Source organism: Pseudophryne corroboree, chromosome 4 (genome assembly GCF_028390025.1).
Source record: "Pseudophryne corroboree isolate aPseCor3 chromosome 4, aPseCor3.hap2, whole genome shotgun sequence".
Lineage (NCBI taxonomy): Eukaryota > Metazoa > Chordata > Amphibia > Anura > Myobatrachidae > Pseudophryne > Pseudophryne corroboree.
In genome coordinates, this window is record NC_086447.1 from 69,527,044 (window position 1) to 69,550,720 (window position 23,677).

A 23,677-nucleotide genomic window follows, 5' to 3' on the forward strand; every position below is an offset into this window, starting at 1 on the left:
TACTGCAGCCGGACAGGTATATATATTATATAATGACGGACCTGCTGGACACTGTCTGTCAGCAGAATGAGTTTTTTATAGAATAAAAAAAAAACACCACACAAGTGAAGTCACACGACGAGTGTTTAACTTTTTCAGGCAATCACAATATAGTATACTACTAACTATACTGGTGGTCAGTGTGGTCAGGTCACTGGTCAGTCACACTGGCAGTGGCACTCCTGCAGCAAAAGTGTGCACTGTTTAATTTTAATATAATATGTACTCCTGGCTCCTGCTATAACCTATAACTGGCACTGCAGTGCTCCCCAGTCTCCCCCACAATTATAAGCTGTGTGAGCTGAGCACAGTCAGATATATAATATATACATAGATGATGCAGCACACTGGGCTGAGCAGTGCACACAGATATGGTATGTGACTGTCTTGTACTCCTGGCTCCTGCTATAACCTATAACTGGCACTGCAGTGCTCCCCAGTCTCCCCCACAATTATAAGCTGTGTGAGCTGAGCACAGTCAGATATATAATATATACATAGATGATGCAGGCATGCAGCACACTGGGCTGAGCAGTGCACACAGATATGGTATGTGACTGAGTCACTGTGTGTACCGTTTTTTTCAGGCAGAGAACGGATATATTAAATAAAACAACTGCACTGCTGGTGGTCACTGTGGTCAGTCACTAAACTCTGCACTCTCTTCTACAGTATCAGCCTCAGGTCAATCTCTCTCTCTCTCTCCTAATCTAAATGGAGAGGACGCCAGCCACGTCCTCTCCCTATCAATCTCAATGCACGTGTGAAAATGGCGGCGACGCGCGGCTCCTTATATAGAATCCGAGTCTCGCGAGAATCCGACAGCGTCATGATGACGTTCGGGCGCGCTCGGGTTAACCGAGCAAGGCGGGAAGATCCGAGTCGCTCGGACCCGTGAAAAAAAACATGAAGTTCGTGCGGGTTCGGATTCAGAGAAACCGAACCCGCTCATCTCTAATGAGAACTATCATCTTCATTTCTGGGTTCAAATGAAGAGAAGGTGTTAGAGGGTTCAGGAAGGGAATTGAGCAGGTCACTGGCTGTGGAAGAGCATACCATTTAATTTCGGATTTTATCAATCTTGTCCTTGAAATAGGAAGCAAGATCTTGAGCACTGATAGTGGCTGGTGGGATGGGTGAGGGAGGGACAAGAAGTTATTTAAATGTATTAAAAAGTAGCTTGGAGTTAGAGGCTTGAGCAGAGATGAGAGATTAGAAATATGTTTGTTTGGCAGTGTCCAGAGCACTACGATAAGAGTGGTACATGGTCTTATATGTGAGGAAGTCACATGAACTACGAGATTTACGCCACTGGCATTTTACTTTACGTGAGAGTTTTTGTAGGTGTCTTGTGTAATTAGAGTTCCATGGTTGACATCTAAGTCTACGTGGAGTGTGATGGGTAGCCGGAGCCACTTCATTGAGTGCTATTTCTAGAGTTTGGTTAAGGTATGATACAGCAGTCTCAGGAGAGGTGAATGTAGAAATCGGTGAGAGCAATGGTTGCAGTGAGGTCGGTAGTTGTTTAAAAACAACAGCGTTAATATTTCTGCGGGTTAGAGGAGGCTTGGAAGACTTCAGGGACATTGAGTTTGAAGTAATGGAGGAGAGCATGCCGGTGATAAGGTTATGATCTGAGAGAGGGAAAGTAGTATTAGTGAGTTCAGAAACAGAGCATAGTCTGGTGAATACAAGATCAAGGCAGTGGGGAGTCAATCCATTGGGAGAGGCCAAGAGAGGAGGTTAGAGAGAGTAGTATGGAGGCATGGGGAGATTGTGGACTGTCAATAGAGATATTGAAATCGCCCATAATGATGGTGGAGTTGTCAGAGGATAAAAAGTGAGGGAACCAAGCAGAAAAATCTTCCAGAAACTTTGTGGGTTGCCCAGGTGGGCAATAGATAGCTGCAATACGCAGAGAAAAAGGGGTGAAAATCCTAATAGAATGTACTTCAAATGATGTAACTGTGAGTGAAGGAACAGGTGGTAAAACTGTGTGTGTTTAGGATTTGGACAGTAATATTTGAACCCCACCTCCTTTATATCTTACCGGGCTTGGGTGTGTGTGTGATGTGGAGGCCGCAATGTGACAGTGCTGCAGGGGAGGCTGTGTCTGATTGTGTGAGCCATGTTTCTGTTATAGCTAGCATATTGAGGTTTTTTTTAAATGAAAAGGTCATGTCTTAATATGTGCGTGAAGTTGAATACACGTCTGTGGCATGTCTTTTATTGCTGAGTTATCATTAGTGTAATACGATAAAGGTAATCACTATTTACAGTTTATTCTTGTCATTCATTTGTCTGTCCATTTTCATGCTGTTTATACTGTACATTGTATAGCAATATATTCTCTCATCAGCAACGTTTTGCACTAACATTTAATTTCATGGCGTTCTTTTTATATTATTTTTTTAAAGGGTAAATGGAGTTTGGGAAATGGGGAGGGGGGGGGGTCTGTGTTTATTATAATTATTATTATTAATAATTATATAATTTATATAATAATTGTAGACTATTACGTATGCGTATTAGGTATCCATATCTTACCATTTTAAGCATGTCGGTGGCCGTTGGTTTGACCCAACTTCTGTACTTATTGTGAGCTTTAACGATTGCCTTTTTTTCTTCATTATTCAGTCCCTGTAAATACAAAATAAATATATTTAATTTCACTTTTTACATGGCCAAAAATATTCTATGCAAGTCCATAGTTGCTAACCCATGCTACTTGGCATGATGTAAGATAATATGTTATGCTGCCCGTCTTTTCAGAAACCATTACCCCAGTCCTGGGCGGGAGTAGATCCTCCGGTGACCAATGACAATGCATACAGCAGCAACGGATATTTTTGGAGATGAGGGCAGCACAGGATATATTTGTGGATAGCGGTGACCTGCGCACACAGAGTAACAACTTTTTTGGACGCAACTCTTTTTTTTTTTAGTGTGCATCTTTTCAGGATGTGCCTAGGACAGTTGCAGACAGAGGTCGCAGGTGGGAATACAGATGCAGCCAAAGTACAGTAAGGGTGTGTTCTGGATGTGTTGACATTAAAGGAAGAAGATGGTTCTGGAACCTCTTTTAGTAACTGTAGAAAAGGAAGCAGTCTTTGTGGTGCAAGTTCTAGCAATTGTATGTTTCATCAATGATGGATATATACGTAGCGTCCTGCATACGGCATGTAGAAGTCAGTGTAAATAGGGGCACTCACCAGTCTTCAGCTCACAGTTTTTATTGATCAGACCATCAGTAGTACAATAGTAGTATCAACGTTTTGGTCCCATATGGGACCTTTGTCAAGATATATATATATATATATATATATATATATAAACAAAATGGGGTCCCGTGGAGTGGGCCGCAAGCTTACATGCATTGTACAATTCATAAACCAAAACCCCATTGTTTATTTAGATGTATATTAAAGCATTAAGGTGAATGAAACTGCTTAGGAGAGTGCTGGGTTTTCTGTTTGGTATATTTGAGTTCGGTGGTCACAGCCCACCGCTCCCCAACCCCTGGGAATGGCGAGTGCAGTGGTTCCTCGTGTTTGTTTGTATAACAGGGTTAATTTTTAATTGGCCCATTTGTGACCATATATCTCTCTCATGCACCCCTAAGCTAATTTACCTTTAAACTGGATCAGCTGCTATGTAGGTGTGTTGGTGACTGTCTCTCTTTGAAAGCCAGTAGTCTGTTGGCAGGTGAGCTGTAAACCAGGTAAGCACACTTGTGTAGTTGTGTTATTTGTGTTGGTGACTGTCTTACCTTTTAAAAGCCATAAGTGTGGCAGGTAAGCTCTAAACCAGATAAGCACATTTTCCTCTATGAGACAGCAGTTGCCAGGTTTCTATAAAATCTATGTGAAAGTTTGTGATAGAGTAGGACTTACGGTGAAATGGGGTCCCGTGGAGTGGGCCGCAAGCTTACATGCATTGTACAAATCATAAACCAAAACCCCATTGTTTATTTAGATGTATATTAAAGCATTAAGGTGAATGAAACTGCTTAGGAGAGTGCTGGGTTTTCTGTCTGGTATATATATATATATATATATATATATCTGTCTCTCACTCTCTCTCTCTCTCTCTCTCTCTCTCTCTCTATATATATATATATATATATATATATATATATATATATACACACTAGTAATGTGCACCGGAAATTTTTCGGGTTTTGTTTTTGGTTTTGGGTTCGGTTCCGCGGCCGTGTTTTGGGTTCGAACGCGTTTTGGCAAAACCTCACCGAATTCTTTTTGTCGGATTCGGGTGTGTTTTGGATTCGGGTGTTTTTTTCAAAAAACCCTAAAAAACAGCTTAAATCATAGAATTTGGGGGTCATTTTGATCCCATAGTATTATTAACCTCAATAACCATAATTTCCACTCATTTTCAGTCTATTCTGAACACCTCACACCTCACAATATTATTTTTAGTCCTAAAATTTGCACCGAGGTAGCTGTGTGACTAAGCTAAGCGACCCAAGTGGCCGACACAAACAGCTGGCCCATCTAGGAGTGGCACTGCAGTGTCAGACAGGATGGCCCTTCAAAAAAATACTCCCCAAACAGCACATGACGCAAAGAAAAAAAGAGGCGCAATGAGGTAGCTGTGTGACTAAGATAAGCGACCCAAGTGGCCGACACAAACACCTGGCCCATCTAGGAGTGGCACTGCAGTGTCACGCAGGATGGCCCTTCAAAAAAATATTCCCCAAACAGCACATGACGCAAAGAAAAAAAGAGGCGCAATGAGGTAGCTGTGTGACTAAGATAAGCGACCCAAGTGGCCGACACAAACACCTGGCCCATCTAGGAGTGGCACTGCAGTGTCACGCAGGATGGCCCTTCAAAAAAATACTCCCCAAACAGCACATGACGCAAAGAAAAAAAGAGGCGCACCAAGGTCGCTGTGTGACTAAGTTAAGCGACACAAGTGGCCGACACAAACACCTGGCCCATCTAGGAGTGGCACTGCAGTGTCACGCAGGATGGCTCTTCAAAAAAATACTCCCCAAACAGCACATGACGCAAAGAAAAAAAGAGGCGCACCAAGGTCGCTGTGTGACTAAGTTAAGCGACACAAGTGGCCGACACAAACACCTGGCCCATCTAGGAGTGGCACTGCAGTGTCACGCAGGATGGCCCTTCAAAAAAATACTCCCCAAACAGCACATGACGCAAAGAAAAAAAGAGGCGCACCAAGGTCGCTGTGTGACTAAGATAAGTGACCCAAATGGCTGACACAAACACCTGGCCCATCTAGGAGTGGCACTGCAGTGTCACGCAGGATGGCCCTTCAAAAAAATACTCCCCAAACAGCACATGACGCAAAGAAAAATGAAAGAAAAAAGAGGTGCAAGATGGAATTGTTCTTGGGCCCTCCCACCCACCCTTATGTTGTAAAAACAGGACATGCACACTTTAACGAACCCATCATTTCAGCGACAGGGTCTGCCACACGACTGTGACTGAAATGACTGGTTGGTTTGGGCCCCACCAAAAAAGAAGCAATCAATCTCTCCTTGCACAAACTGGCTCTACGGAGGCAAGATGTCCACCTCATCATCATCGTCCGATTCATCACCCCTTTCACTGTGTACATCCCCCTCCTCACATATTATTAATTCGTCCCCACTGGAATCCACCATCCCAGGTCCCCGTGTACTTTCTGGAGGCAATTGCTGCTGGTGAATGTCTTCACGGAGGAATTGATTATAATTCATTTTAATGAACATCATCTTCTTCACATTTTCTGGAAGTAACCTCGTACGCCGATTGCTGACAAGGTGAGCGGCGGCACTAAACACTCTTTCGGAGTACACACTGGAGGGAGGGCAACTTAGGTAGAATAAAGCCAGTTTCTGCAAGGGCCTCCAAATTGCCTCTTTTTCCTGCCAGTATACGTACGGACTGTCTGACGTGCCTACTTGGATGCGGTCACTCATATAATCCTCCACCATTCTTTCAATGGTGACAGAATCATATGCAGTGACAGTAGACGACATGTCAGTAATCGTTGCCAGGTCCTTCAGTCCGGACCAGATATCAGCACTCGCTCCAGACTGCCCTGCATCACCGCCAGCGGGTGGGCTCGGAATTCGTAGCCTTTTCCTCGCACCCCCAGTTGCGGGAGAATGTGAAGGAGGAGCTGTTGACGGGTCGCGTTCCGCTTGACTTGACAATTTTCTCACCAGCAGGTCTTTGAACCTCTGCAGACTTGTGTCTGCCGGAAAGAGAGATACAACGTAGGTTTTAAATCTAGGATCGAGCACGGTGGCCAAAATGTAGTGCTCTGATTTCAACAGATTGACCACCCGTGAATCCTGGTTAAGCGAATGAAGGGCTCCATCCACAAGTCCCACATGCCTAGCGGAATCGCTCTGTTTTAGCTCCTCCTTCAATGCCTCCAGCTTCTTCTGCAAAAGCCTGATGAGGGGAATGACCTGACTCAGGCTGGCAGTGTCTGAACTGACTTCACGTGTGGCAAGTTCAAAAGGTTGCAGAACCTTGCACAACGTTGAAATCATTCTCCACTGCGCTTGAGACAGGTGCATTCCACCTCCTTTGCCTATATCGTGGGCAGATGTATAGGCTTGAATGGCCTTTTGCTGCTCCTCCATCCTCTGAAGCATATAGAGGGTTGAATTCCACCTCGTTACCACCTCTTGCTTCAGATGATGGCAGAGCAGGTTCAGGTGTTTTTGGTGGTGCTCCAGTCTTCTGTACGCGGTGCCTGTACGCCGAAAGTGGCCCGCAATTCTTCTGGCCACCGACAGCATCTCTTGCATGCCCCTGTCGTTTTTTAAATAATTCTGCACCACCAAATTCAAGGTATGTGCAAAACATGGGACGTGCTGGAATTTGCCCAGATGTAATGCACGCACAATATTGCTGGCGTTGTCCGATGCCACAAATCCCCAGGAGAGTCCAATTGGGGTAAGCCATTCTGCGATGATCTTCCTCAGTTGCCGTAAGAGGTTTTCAGCTGTGTGCGTATTCTGGAAAGCGGTGATACAAAGCGTAGCCTGCCTAGGAACGAGTTGGCGTTTGCGAGATGCTGCTACTGGTGCCGCTGCTGCTGTTCTTGCAGCGGGAGGCAATACATCTACCCAGTGGGCTGTCACAGTCATGTAGTCCTGAGTCTGCCCTGCTCCACTTGTCCACATGTCTGTGGTTAAGTGGACATTGGGTACAACTGCATTTTTTAGGACACTGGTGACTTTTTTTCTGAGGTCTGTGTACATTCTCGGTATCGCCTGCCTAGAGAAATGGAACCTAGATGGTATTTGGTACCGGGGACACAGTACCTCAATCAAGTCTATAGTTGCCTCTGAAGTAACGATGGATACCGGAACCACGTTTCTCATCGCCCAGGCTGCCAAGGCCTCAGTTATCCGCTTTGCAGCAGGATGACTGCTGTGATATTTCATCTTCCTCGCAAAGGACTGTTGGACAGTCAATTGCTTACTGGAAGTAGTACAAGTGGTCTTCCGACTTCCCCTCTGGGATGACGATCGACTCCCAGCAGCAACAACAGCAGCGCCAGCAGCAGTAGGCGTTACACTCAAGGATGCATCGGAGGAATCCCAGGCAGGAGAGGACTCGTCAGACTTGCATGTGACATGGCCTGCAGGACTATTGGCTTTCCTGTCTAAAGAGGAAATTGACACTGAGGGAGTTGGTGGTGTGGTTTGCAGGAGCTTGGTTACAGATTTAGTGGTCAGTGGACTGCTTCCGCTGTCACCCAAAGTTTTTGAACTTGTCACTGACTTATGATGAATGCGCTGCAGGTGACGTATAAGGGAGGATGTTCTGAGGTGGTTAACGTCCTTACCCCTACTTATTACAGCTTGACAAAGGCAACACACGGCTTGACACCTGTTGTCCGCATTTGTTATGAAATAATTCCACACCGAAGAGCTGATTTTTTTTGTATTTTGACCAGGCATGACAATGGCCATATTCCTCCCACGGACAACAGGTGTCTCCCCGGGTGCCTGACTTAAACAAACCACCTCACCATCAGAATCCTCCTTGTCAATTTCCTCCCCAGCGCCAGCAACACCCATATCCTCATCCTGGTGTACTTCAACACTGACATCTTCAATTTGACTATCAGGAACTTGACTGCGGGTGCTCCTTCCAGCACTTGCAGGGGGCGTGCAAATGGTGGAAGGCGCAAGCTCTTCCCGTCCAGTGTTGGGAAGGTCAGGCATCGCAACCGACACAATTGGACTCTCCTTGGGGATTTGTGATTTCGAAGAATGCACAGTTCTTTGCTGTGCTTTTGCCAGCTTAAGTCTTTTCATTTCTCTAGCGAGAGGCTGAGTGCTTCCATCCTCATGTGAAGCTGAACCACTAGCCATGAACATAGGCCAGGGCCTCAGCCGTTCCTTGCCACTCCGTGTCGTAAATGGCATATTGGCAAGTTTACGCTTCTCCTCAGACGCTTTTAATTTTGATTTTTGGGTCATTTTACTGATCTTTTGTGTTTTGGATTTTACATGCTCTGTACTATGACATTGGGCATCGGCCTTGGCAGATGACGTTGATGGCATTTCATCGTCTCGGCCATGACTAGTGGCAGCAGCTTCAGCACGAGGTGGAAGTGGATCTTGATCTTTCCCTATTTTTTTAACCTCCACATTTTTGTTCTCCATATTTTGCGCACAACTAAAAGCCACCACAGGTATACAATGTAGATGGATGGATAGTATACTATTATTACTTATGGACGACGAGTGATGACACAGAGGTAGGTACAGCCGTGGCCTACCGTACTGCTATATATATAATCTATACAGAATAATAATAACGGACCTGGTGGACACTGTCAGCAGACTGCTAAACTAGTATGAAGAAAAAAAAGCCACCACAGGTATACAATGTAGATGGATGGATAGTATACTATTATTACTTATGGACGACGAGTGACGACACAGAGGTAGGTACAGCCGTGGCCTACCGTACTGCTATATATATAATATATACAGAATAATAATAACGGACCTGGTGGACACTGTCAGTAGACTGCTAAATTAGTATGAAGAAAAAAAAGCCACCACAGGTATACAATGTAGATGGATGGATAGTATAGTATTATTACTTATGGACGACGAGTAACGACACAGAGGTAGGTACAGCCGTGGCCTACCGTACTGCTATATATATAATATATACAGAATAATAATAACGGACCTGGTGGACACTGTCAGCAGACTGCTAAACTAGTATGAAGAAAAAAAAGCCACCACAGGTATACAATGTAGATGGATGGATAGTGTAGTATTAATACATATGGACAACGAGTGACGACACAGAGGTAGGTACAGCCGTGGCCTACCGTACTGCTATATATATAATATATACAGAATAATAATAACGGACCTGGTGGACACTGTCAGCAGACTGCTAAACTAGTATGAAGAAAAAAAAGCCACCACAGGTATACAATGTAGATGGATGGATAGTATACTATTATTACTTATGGACGACGAGTGACGACACAGAGGTAGGTACAGCCGTGGCCTACCGTACTGCTATATATATAATATATACAGAATAATAATAACGGACCTGGTGGACACTGTCAGCAGACTGCTAAACTAGTATGAAGAAAAAAAAGCCACCACAGGTATACAATGTAGATGGATGGATAGTATACTATTATTACTTATGGACGACGAGTGACGACACAGAGGTAGGTACAGCCGTGGCCTACCCTACTGCTATATATATAATATATACAGAATAATAATAACGGACCTGGTGGACACTGTCAGCAGACTGCTAAACTAGTATGAAGAAAAAAAAGCCACCACAGGTATACAATGTAGATGGATGGATAGTATAGTATTATTACTTATGGACGACGAGTGACGACACAGAGGTAGGTACAGCCGTGGCCTACCGTACTGCTATATATATATAATATATACAGAATAATAATAACGGACCTGGTGGACACTGTCAGCAGACTGCTAAACTAGTATGAAGAATAAAAAGCCACCACAGGTATACAATGTAGATGGATGGATAGTATACTATTATTACTTATGGACGACGAGTGACGACACAGAGGTAGGTACAGCCGTGGCCTACCGTACTGCTATATATATAATATACTGTATAATAAATGGACCTGGTGGACACTGTCAGCAGACTGCTAAACTACTAGTATAAAGAAAAAAAGCCACCACAGGAGTGTTTTTCAGGCAGACAAACGTATACTGGACTGGTGGTCACTGTCAGCAAAACTGTGCACTGTACTCCTGCTATAACTGCTCCCCAGTCCCCACAATTAGGCAGTGTGAGCAGTGCATTCAGCACAGATATATCATGCAGCACACTGAGCACAGATATGGTATGGAGCGTTTTTTCAGGCAGAGAACGGATTAAACTGGTGGTCACACTCACTACTATCAGTAAAACCCTGCACTGTACTCCTAACAGCTGCTCCCCGTCCCCAATCCTCCCCACAATTATAACAATGTCACTCTTAGTCTTTTCCATTATGACTATAACGGAGAGGACGCCAGCCACGTCCTCTCCCTATCAATCTCAATGCACGTGTGAAAATGGCGGCGACGCGCGGCTGCTTATACAGAATCCGAATCTCGCGAGAATCTGACAGCGGAATGATGACGTTTGGGCGCGCTCGGTTTACCCGAGCCACACGGGAGAATCCGAGCACGGCTCGGACCTGTGTAAAAAGGCTGAAGTTCGGGGGGGTTCGGTTTCCGAGAAACCGAACCCGCTCATCACTAATACACACACATGGGGGTATATTTACTAAGGTCCCGATTTAATGCAAGTCTGTATTTTTCTTCTAAGTGTGATCATGGGAATTTACTAAACAGAAATCTTGGCAGTGTTGGGGCTATTCATATTGTTTTTTTCCAGCTGAGTTCACAAATACGAATGAATAGACCATCGGTCAAACACGGCTGTTATTTGATACAACTCGGTAATTTACTAAGGATTCATATTCTCAAACACTGCCAACAATAGCCAAACACTGCCAGGAAAGCATAGAATTCATAAAAAAAAAAAGGAGCTTTCAAATAGAACTGTTTTTTGCTGGCATGTGCAGATAGTCATGCACGGATCAGTGAGATCCGTGCACGCTTCTTTGTGGAAAGGGGTCTGAAATAGTTAAAAATAAAAATTGTGTGGGGTCCCCCCTCCTAAGCATAATCAGCCTTGGGCTCCTTCAGCCAGCCCTGTTTGTTTAAATACCGGGGAAAAATTGACTGGGGTCCACCGTATTTAGACAACCAGGCTCTTGGGCCGGCCCTGGTTCCAAATATATGAGGGACAAAAGACGTATGAGTCTCCCATATTTTTAAAACCAGCACCGGGCTCCACTAGCCGAGAAGATAATGCCACAGCCGGGGGACACTTTTATACTGGTCCCTGCGGCCATGGCATTACCCCCCCCCCCCAACTAGTCACTCCTGGCCGGGGTACCCTGGAGGAGTGGGGACCCCTTAAATCAAGGGGTCCCCCCCTCCAGGCACCTAAGGACCAGGGGTGAAGCCTGAGGCTGTCCCCACAAATCCCTGAGCGGAGGATGGGGGGCTGATAGCCTTTTTGTGTGTAAAAAAAAGAATATTGTCTTTTGTTGTAGAACTACAAGTCCCAGCATGTGGGGAAATAATGGGCCTGCTGGTACCTGTAGTTCTACAACAAAATAAATACCCAAATAAAAACAATACACACACACACCATGATAGTACAAATTTATTAAAACACACACACTCATACATACTTACCTACATCCCACGCCACCCAATCACGTCCACTTCTCTATGTAGAATCCAAATGTTTACCTGTAAATCCAAAATTCCAATATACTCACCTATTACAGTATACAGTGATGATCGGTTCTCTTTGTTCCAGAAGTAATCCACGGCTTTGTCTAAAATAAAAAAAACAAAAGTCCGATCCACACCACTAAAGGGGTTCCATGTGTAAACATGAAACCCCTTTCCCCGAATGCTGGGACCCACCGTGACTCCTGTCACTGGAGATCCCAGCAGCCAATCAGGGAGCACCACGTCATGGCACTCTCCCGATTGACAGGCTAGTAGCGCACAGCCAATCAGGAGTAGCGCACCGGCTAGAATGGGGGATCGCGCTCCTCCATTCTGGCCTATGATGGGAACTTTGCGGTCTGCGGTTAACCGCAAAGTTAATTGGGGTCAACCACAAGAGTATAAAATAAGAGATATAGAAAAATATATCAAGAGAAAAAGAAAATTAGTAAAAGAGAGAGAGAAAGTAAAGTAAAGAGAGAGAGAGAAAGAAAAAAAAATACTTTTTAAAAGGAAGAGAAAGACAGAATGGAAAATAATAAACAGAGAGGGTAATTCCAAGTTGATCGCAGCAGGATTTTTGTTAGCAATTGGGCAAAACCATGTGCACTGCAGGGGAGGCAGATATAACATCTGTGCAGAGAGAGTTAGATTTGGGTGGGGTGTGTTCAATCTGCAATCTAATTTGCAGTGTAAAAATAAAGCAGCCAATATTTACGCTGCACAGAAATAAAATAACCCACCCAAATCTAACTCTTTTTGCACATGTTATATCTGCCTCCCCTGCAGTGCACATGGTTTTGCCCAATTGCTAACAAAAATCCTGCTGCGATCAACTTGGAATTACCCCCAGAGTGATAGAAAAAGAGAGAAACCACATTCAAACTATTTTTCTTTTTTCTTAAAAAAATAATTTTATGAAAACCTAAAACCTTTTTTGGACTGTCATGTAAGTTTAAATTAAGAAGCACTTATAGATCAGCAGAGATTAGGAACCAACATATGAAGCTGCTTTCTCCGCCATTGCAGTCCAGATTTTAAGGATATCCATGCTTGAGCATAGGTGACTTCATTAGTACCTGAGTCAATTTGATTTATCCATCTGGACTCAAACATGGATATCCTTTAAACCTGGACTGTAATGGCAGAGATTGGGAAACCTTGCTTTATGTCGTTTTGGAAAAATTGAGATCACAGCCTAATGTATTGTTTAAATTGTAATAGATTATATGAATATTGGAAGAAAAAGTAGTGCAACCTCGGCCATAGCCAAATGGGATCATGTACATAAACGGGGTGGAAACCACCACAACCAAACAGGATCAGGTGGTACCACTCTGCCCTATTGGCATAGCACTGGCCCTTCCTGAGATGGAGACCAGGTCCTCCCTTGAGGTAGTGACAATCTCATCACTCTCACAGGGTAGTGGTCACCCAACCACTCTTGTGCCACAAATACTGTAGGCCACTGAGGAGCACTGCTTTCCACCTAGCTGCACCTTAAAAATATAAATTCTTACATAAATAGAAAAGACATACAAATCACAACAAGTTGGGTGGGCTGGTGGAAAGAGGATCCATTCTTTTTTCCACTGGAAAGAGGACGATGGATCCTCTTGCAGTCTAATTATATTCTCCTGGCCCAACACCTTAAACCTGATAGGGAAAAAATCATATTAGCCAGCCTAACTGGCGACCTAACTACTACCCTTAACTAGAGATGTGCGGCGGGCACATTTCGTGTTTTATGTTTTGGTTTTGGATCTGGATCCTCGCTCGTGTTTTGGATCTGGATTGGTTTTGCCAAAACCACCCTTTCGGGTTTTGGTTTTGGATCTGGATGATTTTTGAAAAAAACACACAAAAACAGCTAAACTCATAGAATTTGGGGGTAATTTTGATCCTACGTTATTATCAACCTCAATAACATTCATTTCCACTCATTTCCAATAAGCCCCAAATAGCACATGATGCAAAGAAGAAAAAGAGTACACTGAGGTTGCTGGATGGCTAAGCAACACAAGTGTGAGGCAGAAACACCTGGCCCATCTAGGAGTGGCACTGCCGTGGCAGACAGGATGGCAGTTTTAAAAACTAGTCCCCAAACAGCACATGATGCAAAGAAGAAAAAGAGGTGCAATGAGGTGGCTGTATGACTAAGCTAAGCGACACAAGTGTGAGGCACAAACACCTGGCCCATCTAGGAGTAGCACTGCAGTGGCAGACAGGTTGGCACTTTAAAAAACTAGTCCCCAAACAGCACATGATGCAAAGAAGAAAAAGAGGTGCAATGAGGTGGCTGTATGACTAAGCTAAGCGACACAAGTGTGAGGCACAAACACCTGGCCCATCTAGGAGTAGCACTGCAGTGGCAGACAGGTTGGCACTTTAAAAAACTAGTCCCCAAACAGCACATGATGCACAGAAGAAAAAGAGGTGCACCGAGGTTGCTGTATGACTAAGCTAAGCGACACAAGTGTGAGGCACAAACACCTAGCCCAGCTGGAGTGGCACTGCAGTGGCAGACAGGATGGCAGTTTTAAAAACTAGTCCCCAAACAGCACATGATACAAAGAAAAAACAGGATTTTGATACCTACCGGTAAATCCTTTTCTCCTAGTCCGTAGAGTATGCTGGGGTCCACTTCATGACCATGGAGTATAGACGGTTCCGCAGGAGCCATGGGCACTCTTAAGACTTTTCAATAGGTGTGAACTGGCTCCTCCCTCTATGCCCCTCCTCCAGACCTCAGTTATAGGAACTGTGCCCAGGGAGACGGACATTTCGAGGAAAGGATTTACTTTAATACTAATGGTGAGATACATACCAGCTCACACCTCAACCATGCCGCACAACATGGCATTCAATATAACACACGCCAACAGACATGAACCAATTACAGCACACATGCTGAAACTAATAAAACACAACATGTGTAACTCTAATAAACAAAACTGCAGGTAAAGTACGCACTGGGACGGGCGCCCAGCATCCTCTACGGACTAGGAGAAAAGGATTTACCGGTAGGTATCAAAATTCTGTTTTCTCATACGTCCTAGAGGATGCTGGGGTCCACTTCATGACCATGGGGTTTATACCAAAGCTCCAGTACGGGCGGGAGAGTGCGGATAACCCTGCAGCACCGTTTGACCGAACTTGAGGTCTTCATCGGCCAATGTGTCAAACTTGCAGAATTTTGCAAATGTGTTTGACCCCGACCAAGTAGCTGCTGGGCAAAGTTGCAATGCCGAGACCCCCCCGGGCAGCCGCCCAGGATGAGCTCACCTTCCTAGTGGAATGGGCCTTCACCGACGTCGGTAACGGCAATCCAGCCGTAGTATGAGCGTGCTGAATCGTACTACTGATCCAACGCACAATAGTCTGCTTGGAAGCAGGACACCCAATCTTGTTGGGAGCATACAGGACAAACAAAGACTCTGTTTTCCATATTTGAGCTGTTCTAGCGACATAAATCTTCAAAGCTCTAACCACATCTAGAGACTTTGACTCAGTGAACGTGTCAGTAACTACTGGCACCACAATATGTTGGTTTATGTGGAAAGATGAAACCACCTTTGGAAGAAAATGTTGACAAGTTCTCAACTCTGCCCTATCTTCATGGAAGATCAGGTAAGGGCTCTTGTGAGACAAGGCCCCCAACTCAGACACCCGCCGTGCGGATGCCAATGCCAATGCCAAAAGCATCACCACTTCCCAAGTGAGAAACTTCAACTATATCTCTTGTAGAGGCTCAAACCAATCCGATTGAAGAAACTGCAACACCACATTAAGGTCCCATGGTGCCACTGGAGGCACAAATGGAGGCTGGATGTGCAGATACCCTTTCACGAATGTCTGAACCTCTGGAAGAGAGGCCAATTGTTTTTGGAAGAACACTGACAAGACCGAAATCTGGACCTTGATTGACCCCAATCGGAGGCCCGCCTCCACACCAGCCTGCAGAAAATGGATAAAACATCCCAACTGAAACTCTTCCGTAGGAGCCTTCTTGGATTCACACCAAGACACATATTTTCTCCAAATACGGTGGTAATGTTTCGACGTTACTCCTTTCCTGGCCTGAATAAGGGTGGGGATGACTTCCTTGGGAATACCCTTACGGGCTAGGATCCGGTGCTCAACTGCCATGCCATCAAACGTAGTCTTGATACACGCACGGCCCCTGCTGCAGCAGGTCCTCACGAAGAGGAAGAGGCCGAGGATCTTCTATGAGCAACTCCTGAAGATCTGGGTACCAAGCCCTCCTTGGCCAGTCTGGGGCAATGAAGATTGCTCGAACTCTTGTTCTCCTTATGATCCTGAGCACCTTTGGGACTAGCGGAAGTGGAGGGAAGACATACACCGACCGTAACACCCACTGGGCCACTAGCGCATCCACTGCTATTGGTTGAGGGTCTCTCAACCTGGAACAATATTTCTGAAGCTTCTTGTTGAGACGAGATGCCATCATGTCTACTTGAGGAACTCCCCAAAGATTTGTCACCTCTGCGAACACTCCTTGGTGGAGGCCCCACTCTCCTGGATGGAGATCGTGTCTGCTGAGGAAGCCTGCTTCCCAGTTGTCTACTCCCGGAATGAAAATTGCAGACAGAGCCTTTACATGTCTTTCTGCCCAGAGGAGGATCTTCGTCACCTCTGCCATTGCCGCTCTGTTTTTCGCTCCGCCCTGCCTGTTTATGTACGCGACTGCTGTTACATTGTCCAACTGGAACTGCATGGAATGATCTTGAAGAAGATGTACCGATTGTTGAAGGCCGTTGTAAATGGCTCTCAATTCCAGCACGTTTACGTGAAGGCAGGCTTCCTGACTTGCTCATTTTCCATGGATGCTTTCCCCCTGAGTGACAGCTCCCCAGCCTCGGAGACTTGCATCCGTGGTTACCAGGACTCAGTCCTGAATCCCGAACCTGCGTCCTTCTAGTAGGTGAGAACTGTGTAGCCACCACAGGAGCGAAATCCTGGCTTTTGACGACAGGACTATCTACCGGTGCATGTGTAGGTGGGATCCCGACCACTTGTCCAACATGGCCCACTGGAATACCCTGGCATGGAACCTGCCAAACTGTATGGCCTCGTAGGCCGCCACCATCTTCCCCAACAACCGAATGCACTGATGGATCGACACACTCGATGGTTTAAATATCTGTTTTACCATTTTCTGGATTTCCAGAGCCTTTTTCACTGGAAGAAATACTCTCTGAACTTCCGTGTCCAGAATCATCCTGAGAAAAGACAATCTTGTCATCGGTTCCAACTGTGACTTTGGATAATTTATGATCCAACCGTGTTGTTGGAGTATTGACAGGGAGAGTGTGATGTTTTGTAACAACTGCTCCCTGGATCTCACCTTTATCAGGAGATCATCTAGATAAGGAATTATATTGACTCCTTTTTGACGCAGGAGAACCATCATCTCCGCCATCACCTTGGTGAATACCCTCGGCGCCATGGAGAGACCAAAAGGTAACGTCTGGAATTGGTAATGGCAATCCTGAAACGCAAATCTCAGATAAGCCTGGTGAGGAGAATAAATGGGAACATGCAGGTAAGCATCTTTTATGTCTACAGACACCATGTAGTCCCCCTCCTCCAGACTGGAAATCACTGCCCTCAGTGATTCCATTTTGAACTTGTATCGATTCCAGTAGAGATTCAGATTTTTCAGGTTTAGGATCGGTCTGACCAAGCCGCCCGGCTTCGGAACTACAAAAAGGCTTGAATAAAAACCCTCCCCTTGTTGTGACAAAGGTACCAGGACTATGACCTGATCCTGACATTATTTTTGGATTGCCGCTGTTACTGCTTCCCTTTCTGGAAGAGAAGCTGACAAGGTCGTTTTGAAAAATCGGCATGGGGGAACGTCTTGAAACTCCAGCTTGTATCCCTGGGACACTATTTACAACACCCAGGGATCCAGGCCAGACAGAATTCAACCTTGGCTGAACAGTTTGAGACGTGCCCCCACCCGAGTGGCCTCCAGCAAAGGAGCCCCAGCGTCATGCTAAAGATTTGGCAGAAGTAGGGGTAGACTTCTGCTCCTGGGAACCTGAAGCTGCTGTGGACTTCTTTCCCTTTCCCCTACCCGCAAAGAAGGGAGAACCTCTCGCTTTTTTGTATTTATTGGGCCGAAAGGACTGCATGTGCGGGTGAAATGTCTTTTTTGCTGGTGCAGGCGCAGAGTTCAAAAATGTCGACTTACCTGTGGTAGCCGCCGGGCCTAACGCATCCAGTCCATCACCAAATAAGGCCTCACCTTTATATGGGAGAGCCTCCATATTTCTTTTGGAATCTGCATCCGCGTTCCACTGGCGAATCCACAACGCCCGCCGAGCCGATACTGCCATGGTAGCGGCTTGTGAACTCAAGAGTCCAATATCTTTCATCGCTTCTAGCATGTATGCGGCAGCGTCTTTGATATTCCCTAACTTAAGGACTATCTCATCTTTATCAATCGTGTCAATTTCTGATGACACGCTTTCTGCCCATTTTTCAATAGCGCGACTCACCCACGCGCAAGCAATTGTGGGCCTGAGCAGCGTACCATTGGCAACATAGATGGATTTCAATGTAGTTTCCATCTTTCGGTCTGCCGGCTCTTTTAGTGAAGCCGTGCCAGGTGCAGAGATAACTACCTTCTTTGTCAACCTGGACAGTGCACTGTCTAACACAGGGGGTGACTCTCCTGTCCTCCACCGGGAAAGGATAAGCTATCTGAATTCTCTTGGGAATACAAAATTTCTTTTCGGGATTCACCCACATCCCTTCAAAGAGTGTATTAAGCTCGTGGGAAGGAGTGAAAGTGACCTTAGATTTCTTTTCTTTATAGAAATAAGCCTTCTCCTGAGGTACAGGAGTGGCTTCCGTGACTTCCAGAACTTCCCTTATAGCCACAATCATATATTGTATATTTTTTGCCAATTTATGATCTATTTCTCTGGAGTCACTATCGCCGACACAAGAATCAGTGTCCGTGTCGGTATCAGTATTCACAATATTCGCAAATGGTCTCTTATGTGACCCAGAGGGGTCACCTGCGGATGGAAGAACAGAGCCCTGAAAAATCACATCCTCCACAGATTTTCTCCAGCACTCAGCATGAGATTCAGGCTTATCTAATCTTCTATTGATATGATGCATACTATCACGTATTTCTTTCACCCATGCAGGCTCTTGGTGTGCCGGCAGCGCCACCACATTACACTTCTGTGTCCATAAAATGGTTTCCTCCGAGGAGGAACTCCCTGCCTCTGACATGTCTTACACACGTGTACAACACACACACAGACACACTGGGACTTATAGGGGACAGACCCACAGTAAAATCTGTCAGAGGGACACAGTATAGGAGCAGCCAGTTAACAACCCCAGCGCCAGTATCTAATGCCTGTGAACACAAAATGCCCACTGACATGCAGCGCTTTTTACACAGTAAAACACACTTGTAAAGCACCAAATTCGCTTGTGCCCCCCCCCCCCCTGTTTTGCACCCTGATACTTGTAGTCAGAAGTGAAGGAGGACCAGCGATATCTCTGCAGCCTGAGGAGAGAGAAAATGGCACTGAGCAGTGTGCTGGCTGCCTGAGGAAGAAGCTCCGCCCTTTTTACCTCAGAAACTTTTCATAATATTTATACTGTCGGGGGTAGGGCTGTGCCTGGGCATCTTATGCCCCCTTTTTGCCAGTTTATAAAGGTGTTTTTGCTGCCCAGGGCGCCCCCCCCCCCACGCCCTGCACCCTGCAGTGCCTGTGTGTGTGGGCAGCAATGGCGCGCTGCGCTCCCGCCAGCCGCCCTGTACCTCAGCCGTCACTTTTCTTGATAGAAGATCTGTCTTCTTCTACTCACCTGTCTTCTGACTTCTGGCTCTGTGAGGGGGGTGACGGCGTGCTGTGGGAGTGAGCATCTAGACACGGCTAGCGTTCAGTACCCTTCAGGAGCTAATGGTGTCCTGTCAGCCAGAAGCAGAGCCATGAAACTCTTCAGGAAGTTGGTTCCTACTTCTGCCCCCTCAGTCCCACGAAGCAGGGAGTCTGTTGCCAGCAGTTCTCCGTGAAAATAAAAAACCTAACATAAGTCTTTTCAGAGAAACTCAGTAGAGCTCCTCAGAGTGCATCCTGTCTGCCTGGGCACATTTCTAAAACTGAGGTATGGAGGAGGGGCATAGATGGAGGAGCCAGTTCACACCCATTGAAAAGTCTTAAGAGTGCCCTTGGCTCCTGCGGAACCGTCTATACCCCATGGTCATGAAGTGGATCCCAGCATCCTCTAGGACGTATGAGAAAAAGAGGTTCACCAAGGTTGCGAGAAACCTGAGAAGGCTCTGTATTAGGACCGCTATTGTTCAATATTTTCATTAACGACCTAACAGAAGGTCTAGAGAGCATGGTGTCAATTTTTGCAGATGATACCAAATTATGTAAGGCTATAAATACAGAGGAGGATGCCGAGTCTCTTCAGAACGACTTAGTTAAATTAGAAGCATGGGTAGCCAAATGGAGAATGCGCTTCAACACAGACAAGTGTAAGGTAATGCACTGTGGTAACAAGAACAAAAATTACACCTACCTACTAAATGGGGTAAAATTAGGGGATTCTGTACTGGAAAAGGCCTTAGGTGTCCTCATAGATAGCAAGCTAAGCAGTAGTACCCAAAGTAGGACTGCAGCAAAGAAGGCTAATAAGATATTAGCATGCATAAAATGGGGTATTGATGCTGGGGATGAGAGTATTATACTCCTGTTATATAAATCACTAGTGAGGCCACACCTTGAATACTGTGTACAATTCTGGGCACCGTACTACAAAAAGGATATCCTGGAGCTAGAAAAGGTACAGAGGAGGGCGACCAAACTAATTAAGGGCATGGAGACGATGGAATACAAGGAAAGGCTTGAAAGACTAGGCATGTTTACATTGGAAAAGCGGAGACTAAGAGGGGATATGATCAACATCTACAAATATATAAGGGGACAATACACAGAGCTTGCGCGGGACCTGTTTTTGGTTAGATCAACACAGAGGACTCGTGGACACTTGCTCAGGTTAGAGGAGAGGAGATTCCGCACAATACGGCGTAAAGGCTTTTTCACGGTAAGGACAATATGTGTTTGGAATTCCCTGCCCGAGGGAGTTGTAATGGCGGAATCTGTCAACACCTTTAAGAATGGGTTAGATAAATTCCTAATGGAAAAGGATATCCAGGGGTATGTTGCATAGTCATGCATTATAGTTACTATAAATAGGGATAAAATGCAATGGCTGACAGCAGCATCAGTCAGAAATTTTAGTCAAATCATCATGCATAGGAGACCACAAATAGGTTGAACTCGATGGACAATTGTCTTTTTTCAACCTCAGATACTATGTTACTATGTTACAATGCGGGATGATGACGTTTGGCCTCTTCCGGGATCCCGAACCTGGCGGGAACTTCGCGAGCCAGGCTCGCGAACGGCTCGGGGTGCTGTAATCAGAGCATTTCAGATTTCAAGAAATCCGAACCGCTCATCTCTATCTGAAACACTGCTGCATCACATATGAGGATACAGCTCTGAACCTTTTCTGGGACCTGTCACGATCCGGGTAATTAGTCACCACTTCTTACCTTCCAAGTGTCTCCTGAGACTGGCCCAGCGCTCCAAGCCTGGATTCCACCTGCGCTGTCTGTGTGCAGCGCGCTGTACAACATTGCCTCAGTCTCCCCTCTGTGATCCTGGCAGCGCTGTCAAGTACATAGCAAATCCCTCCTGTCATAATGAATGGCGTCTCCTGCCCTCCGCAGCCTCCGCCGCCACTACTACAGATTCCCACATGTTAAATTCAAACAGGCTTTCCCTCCAGAATCAAACATGGGCGCAGCCATGTTTGAAATGATCACATGTCACTTTCCAGCCTATCCGCTGTGCTCTGGAATATCCTGCATCAAGACTGCCTAATCGTCAGTGCTTTGGTTGTGTATACCAGTGATACATGTCTCTCCTGTCTGTGGATGTTCCAGCTTGTGCTTCCAGGTATTCCAGCTCCTGTGACCTTGCTCCACTTAAAGAGACCCTGCACCAGTTACCATCTTGCGGTGCTGCCTGACTCCAGCAGTGTTCCTACATTGCATCCTGTGTCCTGCAGTAATACATCACAGGCTTCCAGCTTTCAGCGTTGTTCCAAAGTCGCTTCCAGCTCCAGCGGTGTTCCAGTATCACTCCCAGCTCTCATTGCTTACCAACATCGCTCTCCGTGATTGACAGTGACTTCATCGCCGGCTTCCAGCGTTGCTCCAGTCTAGCTTCCAGCTTCCAGCGGAGTTCCTGTGTCACTCCCAGCTCTCAGCGGTGTGCTATATTACTTCCAGTATTGCTCTCCATCTCCAGTGGTGTTCCAGCATCGATCCGTTCATCATCTACCACACATCGAACCATAGTTCACCATCGATACTCACCATCGGACATTATCTACAGCAGTGAGTTCAATACACCGCCTGTCTGCACCGGTTCCATCCGGCATCTCTGGCAATTCTTCCAAGTTCCCTTCAACCTCTGTGCATTTGTACCAACCCCATCTTCCAAAGTGTCATCTGCTGGGAAGTACCAGTGTAATATCAGCCCCTGTGATGGTGTAGTGTCATACCTGTATCTTCCAGCTGACGGGTGAACTCGACAACTCTAGAGCCCTCTCCAATACGGAAGCCTATGGCAGAAGGATGGACACCCTAAGAGAGCCCCACACATATAGATAGAACACAGAATCGTAGTGACAACAATTTATTATTGTCGGTTTCACTAGTCGCCACAGCAAATGATATTTGGGTATTAGCAGCCAAGTACAATTACATATCAACATGACCTGTATATTGAAGCAACCTGTAACATCAGGTATAAATATATAATGTTGCAATTAGAACACAAGAAGGACTTTGACAATCAACTGCATTAGTCGGAAATAATGCTGCAATACAATTAGGCATTTACCCAAACAAAAGTACTACATAAGAGTGAGCTTGCTTTTCTATCAACTCCGTAATCACTAAAGTATCCGCCAGATGGCGCTAGATTGGATATGTTCAGTTTATGCTGATGACAAAATGTTCCAGCTATATCAATGTCCTACAGGGGGTGCTGTAGAATGAGTTTGCACTGTGCACAGTATTTGTAATCCAATGGGTGGTGCCGTGGAGCAGCTACTTGTAATGTATAGCACCAGATTCCAATAGAGGGTGCTATAGAGCCGGTAATAACACAGTGTAGCAATAAGCTTCCAATAGAGGGCGCTGTGGAGTAATTAATAGCACGGTGTAGCAATGAGCTTCTAATAGAGGGCGCTGTGGAGTAAGTCATAGCACAGTGTACCAATGAGCTTCTAATAGAGGGACAAAAGAAACAAGAGAGCGCAAACAGACTGAATAACTTAGCAAATATTTATTTTTATATTAAAAACCCACACAGACAGGGTATAAAATGATTAGATATTAGTAATAAGAGCTGGTTATATTGCACATGTGAATCACAATAAATCCCAATTAAAAAACATGATATGTTGGATCAGATGGGATCCTCCCAACTAAAGTCCACAATTAGTTCCAAGGAACTCGACACAATGGGGGTGATTCCAAGTTGTTCGCTCGTTGCCGATTTTCGCAACGGAGCGATTAAGGCAAAAATGCGCATGTGCATGGTATGCAGTGTGCATGCGGTAAGTATTTTAGCACAAAACTTAGTAGATTTACTCACGTCCGAACGAAGAATTTTCTTCGTTGAAGTGATCGGAGTGTGATTGACAGGAAGTGGGTGTTTCTGGGCGGAAACTGAC

General features: G+C 45.5%; 1 protein-coding gene across 1 annotated transcript in view; it reads right to left on the reverse strand.

The window, feature by feature from the left end:
• The window catches only part of LOC134911113 (allurin-like), a 151,009-nt gene that overhangs the window by 93,819 nt on the left and 33,513 nt on the right, over nt 1-23,677 (reverse strand). Inside the window, exon 4 of the mRNA XM_063919484.1 lies at nt 2,587-2,679. Within this exon, the coding sequence (XP_063775554.1) occupies nt 2,587-2,679 (93 nt within the window). The remainder of the gene's footprint in view (nt 1-2,586; nt 2,680-23,677) is intronic.